The 9,089-nt window shown below is 46.8% G+C and overlaps 1 protein-coding gene across 4 annotated transcripts; it reads right to left on the bottom strand.

Moving 5' to 3' along the window:
* Window positions 1-428: 428 nt before the first annotated feature.
* On the bottom strand, window positions 429-7,363 carry LRATD2 (LRAT domain containing 2). 4 transcript variants are annotated; one of them, XM_014256335.2, is made up of 2 exons: window positions 7,199-7,363; window positions 429-6,411 (listed from the first exon to the last, which is right to left on the bottom strand). In XM_014256335.2, the coding sequence occupies exon 2, from the start codon at window positions 6,404-6,406 to the stop codon at window positions 5,510-5,512; it is 897 nt and encodes a 298-aa protein (XP_014111810.1). In that variant the 5' UTR covers window positions 6,407-6,411; window positions 7,199-7,363; the 3' UTR covers window positions 429-5,509. The 4 variants fall into 4 exon arrangements, with proteins under 4 accessions (XP_014111810.1, XP_014111804.1, XP_087912175.1 ...); XM_014256329.2 differs by having other exon boundaries at window positions 7,176-7,362; XM_088056049.1 differs by lacking the exon at window positions 7,199-7,363 and adding an exon at window positions 6,833-6,865.
* Between the last annotated feature and the right edge of the window lie 1,726 nt (window positions 7,364-9,089).

Raw genomic sequence — 9,089 nt, 5'->3', positions numbered from 1 at the left:
TGTACAGATTTCCCCAAAAACTCCCTGTGAGTTCTGTTCTCTCATTTCTCCCTCTAGCAGACACTACATCTGTTCCTTTAGCGGTTGCTGGCAGACAAGACAAGCCCCAGTGCCAGCTAATACTATATGATCTGCTGCTGAATTAATTTTCCACTTAAAAATTAAATTATGGGCCAGATCCTCATTGGATTTAATACAGCTGACACCTATTAGGCATCTGATGGCCTGGTCTTGTATAGAGATTATTCTTCCTCTCTCTTTGTAGCAAGAACACAACCAAAGGGTTAGGTTTTGATCTGATGTGTGAAGGCAGTGAAAATATTGATTGTTTTGTGTCTAATGCATCCATCATGAGAAATTACAACTTTTTCCAAAAAGCTGGAGAAAACCATGCCATTCAAAAAAACAAAGAAAAGAAAAGAAGGTAGTAAAAGATACTATAAATCTTTTATTTCTTTTGAGTTACTATGCAATGCCCTTCATTTTGAAGGAAATGGTACAATCAATGATGTGTACTTCTTTCTCAGGAAAAGAAGATATTAGCACTAACAATTCAACATTTACTGACAAAAGACAGCTTACAGAAAATGCTCATGGTGGACAAAAAAATCATATTTGTGATTACACTTCTTATTGTGGATGATTTCATAAAGTGTTACAATGTCAGGAATTTCAAGTGTGCATTTAAAGAAAGCTTCTAATCCAGTATTAATGCAAAGGAATTTAAACCTTCTAAACCACTGGTGTTCAAAATCACCCTGATTTCTTCCTATTCACAGTTAAAGAAAAAGCCTAATCTGAAAGTCTAAACCCATGATACAATACTCCTGGCCTTATCACTGCACACCAATTTTTAAGAGTAGTCAAGCATACTCAATTAACAGTATATTTCTTACAAATAGAAACTGCTGTTGGAAACAATGTATTTCCTACCTCTACTTAGTTACTAGTCTCTGATCTCTTATACAAAATTAAAATTTTGCTTTCAAAAAATATTTGTTCCTACATGGCTGTTAGCTTTATGGTTGGTGCTGTTAATTGTCAGAAAAGCACAGGTGGGAAACCACTCGATAACACACTTCACATACCCAAGGACAGACCTTTGGTAAAACTTAACCAAAGGAGAAGAGAAAAACACCATTATATTCAAAATCTGAAACAGATTAATCATACAATATCACCTATTATAGTACTGAGTGGAATAGTGAAATCAAATGAACAAAAGGAGTTTGCCTATGGTTTCATTTATACAAAACAATTTAAAGTTTACTTCCATAGTCTACGGTCCTTCAGTCTGAAGAACATAATTTTCCAAGTAAGAAAATACAGTTTTTGAAGTAGCTTTTGGGAATTTTCCCTGCCTACTCTGCAGCTGCCTACCACATTGGCCAGAGGAGTTCTAGAGTTGCTGTAATCAATACCTTGCATTCACACAGAATCAGGGATAACAAAATAGTCTTCAGTTTATGCCTTTGTTCACTGCCATGGAAGGTGAATGTTTTTAAAATTACTCAATCAACAGATAATTGTAGGTTTCACTACAATGCCTTTTCCAAGGCATTATTTGCATCCAACACACCAATACTCCAGGGAAATAAGACTGCTCATCTGCATTTCCTAGCTGGAGCTACATTTACACATCTGGGGCTCAGCCTTGCCAGCCTTCACATGTGCATATTGATATTCACAGCAGTAGATATGCCCAAATGAGTAAATTCATATAGATTAAGTGTTTGCACAATCAAAGGGCTTTTAAAACAAATTATATTAACTTTAAATGTTAAAAATGCAAGGGAAAGTTCAAGCATGACAAGATAAAGATTCCAGAGAAGTCTGCAGCAGATCACCAGCTTAGCTTACAACTGCTGTGTAACACACCTCTCACCAAATCAGTGCAGCTCCTGGATTTCCAGGGGGAAACTGAGGCCAAAGTTTGGGCTGGGTTCCACAATCTCTGTTTGGACAAGAGGCCCTTTGAGAAACAGTTTTCACTGCACTGCTTGTTCTCCCCTGTTGATTATGCAACCTCAGATCCTCCACACTCCCACCAGAGACATCACATTGAAATTCCAGACCCTCATTCATAAAGAAATGCAAATATACACTTAATTTCAAGCACAAGAATAGGCTTACTGATTCTCAAGTGGCCTCAAGTAGGTAAGGTCTACTCAAAACTTTAAACTCAATATAGGCTTAAGACCTTTGCTGAAGCACAAGCTCTGCTGAAGGATCACACCTGCATTTCTCTACGTTAAAGCAGATGCAGAGAAGAGCACTTTATCTATTCCTTCCCCCTCTCTTTTGTGATCTATGTAAAAGTCCTGAAGTAGACACATACACATGTGACAGTTTTCCTGGGAGATTTTTTTTTTTTAAATCAAGCTCCAGAAACCCCAGCTTACTCTGCAGACAGTAACTGAACAAAATACAGCAAAGACAAGAAATCAAGCACTTGAGATGTGCTTCTCAAAGAATGAGCAATTTCTGTTCTCACATCCAGGTCATTACAGGTCCATGGCTTTAAAACCAGACTGCTTAGAAATGTGTGCAGTGGTGTTTAGTAGCACCTATTAAATAACACTGCCTAATCAACAGGTAGAGGAAAAAGACCTGCCTGTTAAAGATTCAACAGTTGCATCTTTATCTGCTGGAATAAGAAATCCCTGTATGGAGGTAGCCCTCTTTCAGACAAAATTAAAAAGATGCAAAGCTTTCCACCTACTTTCTACTTTTACACATAATGGAATATCAGGGGACAATAAATTCCCAAACATAGCTTGCAGGGAAATTTTAAGATTCCAAATATCAAACACCTGTATCCCAGGTGTCAGAGGAGCACAGAGGTTTCATAACACAGCAGAATGCATGCCAAACTCTGCTCTGAGGCAAGCTCCCCCTTCACTCTCTGTCCTAGCAAAGCACTGCAAGCTCTGGAATTCTTTGCTAAGGCCTTGTGCCTGTGGGGGAATTTATCCCAAAAGGCATGACCGGTACAGAGAAGCACCAAGACCAGCACAAGACAAGATTTCAGTTGGTCAAAGAAGCTTTGCTCTCCATTCCCAAGCAGATTTGGTCCTTTTTTTAATTAAAACAAAAGAAAAAAACAATAGAAAACAAAGCCAGACTATTCAGGATATCTCAGAAGGAGAGAAATGGCTAAGTGTCCTAGTTCTGATGTTTCAGACACAAGGGAAAAATATTTTCACAACTAGTTTACTGTTTAGTACCCTGTAGATACATAGTATTTGACATTTATAGGAGTTTCTATACTTTATGACCTAGAATATACTTTAGATCATGAATGAAAAATAAACCCATTCAGAGGACTGGAAAATAACGCGCATTAACAATTTACTTTCAAATGCAAGGTTATGAAGGGTTTTTTTAAACTTCCAAAAATATCTCTAGGAAAATATTATTTTACATAGCTATATTACACAGTGAAATAAACTCTGTTATGTACAAGGTTTCAGTATGAAAGAAACCACAGCTAGACATTTGCTCATGGTCTAGATAATCTGTTGTCTCATACAAATCAGAAGTACAACAGAGAGACTCTGCTTCACTCTTTGTCAGACCATCTCAGTGAACATTTCAGCTTTTAGTAGTTACTAGTAGTTGTATAAAACCTGTGCGCAGACATCCACATATTAACCCTATCACAGTTAGATATGGGTAGATATACTTTCAAAACAAGGTTAGACATCTGCTCAACAACCACAGTAACCTGAGTATAACTCAATTGCATATTGGTGAAAAAAACAACACTTAGTGTAGGCACCCGAGCTATAGCATTCTAAGGGAGCTTGGTGTTAAACTCTCCCCTGGATTTGGGTGTTTCATGGGCCAAATCCTAGCTTGTATATTTTGGGCAGAAAACATGACACCACAATCCACTTGGCTCAAATTGGCAAAGTTGCTTCATATAAACTAATCAAAAGCTTGAATCTACCTATTCTTAAACAACAAACTTTGCTCCTGTCACAGGGGCGGAAAGGACATGGAGTACTTTGCTATTTGCGGTATAACTGTAAACAACTTCAGGGAAGACCATATTAGTTTTGCTTCAAGTTTACATCACACTGTTAGTCTACATTATTTAAGTGTACTGAAGCTTATCTTCAAGCTCACATGATCATATTGGGTTTTAAGGGGAAGGAATTTTGAATTAGAAATTGCCCCCAAATTCAGTACTTGTTTACACACCCCAGATCCTAGGACAAAGATCTGACAGTGCTGCCTGTGTGGGAGATCAGTTCAACAGCTGAATAAAAGTTCAGGGAATATTCAGGGCAAGCAGCACTGCACTCCCCCTTCCTGAGGGACTTGCACAACTTTGGAGGCATGTCCTCTCTTCTAATGCTATAGCTCAGCTGCATACCAGAGAAATTAGCAAAAAAAACAGGAAACGTGAGATCCCTAATGAAGAGGAAACTGCTTTGGAACACCCAAACCCCCCTGCCTGTAATGTCTTCCAGCCTGTGCTCCCTTCCATCACCTTACATCACAGCCGTGTTCACTGTGGTGCAGAACCTGTGGCACGCTCACAGCCAGAAGCACCCAGCCAAGAGGTCACCCTCTTTGGGGACAGCTTACTCAAGACATACTCTTCCACATAAGCAACCTGCTTCTACTGCCTCTGTGTATCACAGGCAGAATCAGGAGCTCTGCCATTTGCATTAGAAGTCAAGGCAGCCTGTAAGGAGCCCTGACCACAGCTCAGCTCACATCTGCCTGTAGGAGTCCCAACAAACACCGGTGTGCAGTGTAACTGGGGTGGCAAACTTCCTTCCCTGCGACTTGTCAGCAATAAATACATCTTCTGTCCCCAAAGCTACATGCTGATGGCAAAGGAGAAGGTCCCCCAGCTCACCTACAACCAAGTACCAATTAAGAAGGCACCAGGCACATCAAACCCATTTCATTAAAATCAGTGGAGATTTCTGCCTTACACCTTCTGGGGAACTGGTTACCAAACCCACGAAGCCTCGAACCAGGCGAGAAGCAGCTTCTTGCAATACCAACAGAAGCCACAGCTGAAGAGAGACAGTAGCAGAGAAGGGAAAACAACATCCTCATGCTCAGAGCTACATGGTCATGTCCTGGAAGTCGTTGGCTACTTCCTAGTGGTATTAAATACTATTAACTTGTAATGATAAGTAGACGTCAAAGGCATTTAGCATCTTGTAGGGTCAGGCCTACTGGCAGATGGTTGAGGAAAAGGCTATGTGCGAACACGGCAGAGAGAAAGGGGAAGAAGTGAGAGAGGAGAGGGGTAGAATTGCCCTGAGTTTTATCCTCTACAAATAAGTCAGGGGTTTTATCATCAAGCACTGAAGGAGTTAAGCACTAAAGCACAGACACTTAATCAGCTTTCCCCCTTCCTTTCACATGTGATTGGAATGAAGCTGCACCGAAGCAGCCCAAAGGGCTTATAACAGCTCAATTTCGCAGCCTTCAGTTTTAATCCCCATCACCCAGGCTAAGCAGAATGGTGGTGCTGAGGCTGCTACTCCACAGCAGTCTGAGAACCTGGATGATGATGGCCTTCCTCCTCCTCTTCGTCCTCCTCTGCAGCCTGCAGGTGGCTGGAGAGCTCCTGGATCACAGCAGCCCTACCAATCTGGTCATTTCTCCTCTTCTCCATGATCAGATCCTCCAGGCTCTGAAACTCCAGCGTGTGGCTGCGCTTGTCACCCAGCCGGATCTGCAATCGGTAGGGCTGCTTGCCTATGCGCAGCTCCCCGCCGATTTTAAACTCTCGCTTGCCGTATCGGCACCAGGCAGCAAAACACTCAGAGTTTCTCCAGCTCAAGTCCCGATCCTTGCAACCCACCTGCTCCAGGGCATTGCGCACCACCGCGGCCGGGCTGAGGGGTTTGTAGCGGTACAGCTGGTTGGCAATGCGGCCCCGTCTGCCCTGGCTGGCGTCGGTGAGGAAGCTGTTCACCACCTCCAGCCGATGCAGGTGCACAACTTGAAAATCCCCGACATAAACCACCCAGTGCGGGTACTGGGCTTGGCACACAAACTCCACCAGGTCACCTGGCTTACACCTATTCAACAGGTTCTCCGGGGTGTAGGTGCTCAGATGCCCCCCACCTCCTTCATCACCCTCCTCTAGCTGCGTGTCCTCCTCTGAGAAGCTCTTCTGGTAAATACACTCATCCCGGTAATAGACTGAGCACTCCACCTCGTGCAGCTGGGGATCGTAGGGCTGCAGGGCAGGGTTCTCACCCCCCAGGTCATGCACGGAATCCTGCTGCTGCTCCAGCTCATCATCGTCATTCGAAAAGATGTAGGAGACCCCGATCCTGGGCCCTTCATCTCTGTCCATACCTGTCGGGTCGGCCGTGGGAACTTCCTTGTAGTTGAGATGGGTCAGCTTCTCCACCTGGTTCCCCATGCCCGCTGCAAAGACAGACACACGGCGGGGCCATGAGGGTGAGCGGCTCCCAGCGAAGGCATAACTCGGCTCCCGGCTCTCCCCGCTCAGCGCAGTCCCCAGCAGCGCCCCGGGGCTGCGGGAGCCCGTCGGGGACGGGGGGAAGGGGGAACGCGACACTTCCCTACCTGTACGGAGGAAGGCTCGCCGGCACCACCACCTGTTAGGCGGCGGCGAGGAGAAGGAGAGAGGAGCGGGAGCCGCCGGGGAGCGGGCAGGCACCGAGCCACCTGTTAGAGAGGGGCTGCGAGCGCCTGGGGCGGTGGGGAGGTCCGAGCTGGGGACGGCAGAGAACGCACCCCCCCGCCGCCCAGGTGAGCCCCGCCGGGCCGCCGGCCAGGTGCGCCTCCCCCGCCCTCCCCCGGCACCGGGCGGCCGCGAACTTACCCCGCGGGGCCGGCGGCTGCGCGGCGCCGGGAGCGGCTCAGGGCGAGCGGGCGGCGGGGCGGGGGCGCGCCCCGGTCCTGGCCCCGGCCCGGCGCTGCTCCTGCTCCCCGCGCAGCGGCAGCGCCCGAGCGCCGCGCCGCCGGCTCCGCGGCTCGGCATGAGCTCCGGAGAGGCACGGCCGAGGGGAGGGAGGGAGGCTGGATCCGCCGCGGACGCCCCGGCAAGCGCTCAGCCCCCAGCATTTAAAGAGGCAGCTCTTTATCTTTTTTTTTTTTTTCTTTTTTTTTTTCCTTCCTTCCTTCCCCCCCAGGCTTCCTCCCCCTCACCTCCCTCCGCCCCGCACCTTTTCCCTCTCTTCGCTCCTACATGCCAAGCGCTTCGCTCCCCGCCGAGGCTGGTGGCAGGCGGAGGTCGGGCGCGGGGCTGTCGGCGCGGCCGCTGCGCAGCTCTGCGCGGACAGCGGGTGTGTGTGCAGCCCCAACTCGCACAGGCGCGGCGCCTTTAAGGGAGCGCTGCCACAGCAGCCCAGCCCGCCGCTGTGTGCGGGGGGAGCCGCCGCGGCCGGAGTTTGCCCGGGACGGCGCCGGGAGGCGAAGCGGAGCCGCGGTGCGTGGCCGTGCGAGCGCCGCGGTGCCCGCGCAGGGGCGCGGAGCTGCCCCGGGGAGCGCCCGCCCCGCGCAGCCCCCGCGGGAGCGCCAGGAGCTGCCTCCCTGGGGCCGCGCACAGTGACCGGGAAGTTGTAAAGTGAGAACAATCAAAGCGCCCGGTTCTCCTGGGCTGACTTAGCGCCTTCGATTGCTCCATGCGCGGAGTGTGTAATTAGGTTTATTAATTTATTTTCTTTCCGACTCCGAGAGCTCAGTCTCTTTTTCAGTATAGAAGATTATGATTCTTTCTCCCCTGGAAAGGCATTATGAGATCTGGTGGGAATATTTTGCTTTCTGTGTTTTGGAGAACACAAAACAGTATTTTGCTTTTTCATTAATGCCTAGTTAGTGTTCTAGGTGGGTTTATTTTTCATACTATTTTAACATACGCTGGTAAATTCACGCTGTTAAAATAGACTACGGAGATAATTTATGTGATGTAGGAGTAATGTCTTTAATTTTGTCTCATTTATTCCCTTTGTCTGTTGTCTCGTAATTTATAAGCCCATCTGCAGCTGCTGTTCTGAGTATCCACTAAATAGCGGCAAATGAAGAACAATTGTAGGCTTACCAGGGCCTCGGGCACTGCCCACAGGCCCAAAGAATACGGATTCCATCAGATTCTGCATCTCTGTGGCGTCAAATATAGGCCTGCCCTTTGGGATGGGAAGAATTGCTCCATCTGGGACTGGGGAGATGAGCCCTGCTTGGGATGGTGGGGCATTGCAAGCAATTGCAGCAGTGACTGCCAGATCAGGACCTTTTTGTTTTGGATTCAGCTGGTGGCTGTGCCCATGGGAGCATTTTGAAATGAACCTCCCAAACGCCCAGCCCTGACACACATGCACTTTGGTTTGCATCCCAGTGTGTTTTCAATCAGTGCACATGTTTCTCTCACATCCCACCAAAATAGATGTACTGTGCAGCAGGGTTGGATCAAGGCTAGCTGAGCAAATGTCCAACATGTCAATGTAGATGTGATTTCTGGACATTGCATGTTTTCCTCTGCAGTTTCTCTCCTCTGTAGCTGTTATTAGACAAAAGAGGGCCCTGCTTCATAGTCAGAGCATTGTGAAATCAGAAATTGCTTCACTAATTAAAGATGGGCATGTGTGAGAGTTTCCTAAAACGAGGAGCTAAACTGAACATAGAAGTGATTTTTTGATGTTCTCCCATTTCCACTGGAAGCTTTGTCTCAGCACTGTATCTTACTATCTCTGGACAAGTTATACTTCTTTGTTAAAATGTTTGTCAGCCCTGTGTTCAAGGCCAAGTTTCCTTCTGAATCTTCTGCAATGCATGGAAAGATGTGTCTGTTCACGAGTGGAAAGCCCAGGCAGTCACTTGTGTGTTTGTGCACATGCACAAAGATTTGCAGCTCTCTGTCATGTTTTCTCTTTTTCTTGTCTGCTGCAATTCACCTCAGTGCTTAATTTTCTGCACCCTTGTCTGCTGCTTTAATCTCTTTGATCTCCTTGAGTTTCCTTGCCAGGACTGTGCCATGGAATCCATGTAATCTGTTCAGTCACCTGCTTTCTAGAGTAAGAAACCATTGGTGAGTATTTTTGTATCATAAACCATATTCATAATGGCTTACTGCACATGTAGGT

Source organism: Pseudopodoces humilis, chromosome 1 (assembly GCF_049639895.1).
Source record: "Pseudopodoces humilis isolate 2021_Gansu_Grassland_sample_001 chromosome 1, ASM4963989v1, whole genome shotgun sequence".
NCBI lineage: Eukaryota > Metazoa > Chordata > Aves > Passeriformes > Paridae > Pseudopodoces > Pseudopodoces humilis.
The sequence above is the reverse complement of the archived record's forward strand: the minus strand, read 5'-3'. Positions and strand labels throughout refer to the sequence as shown.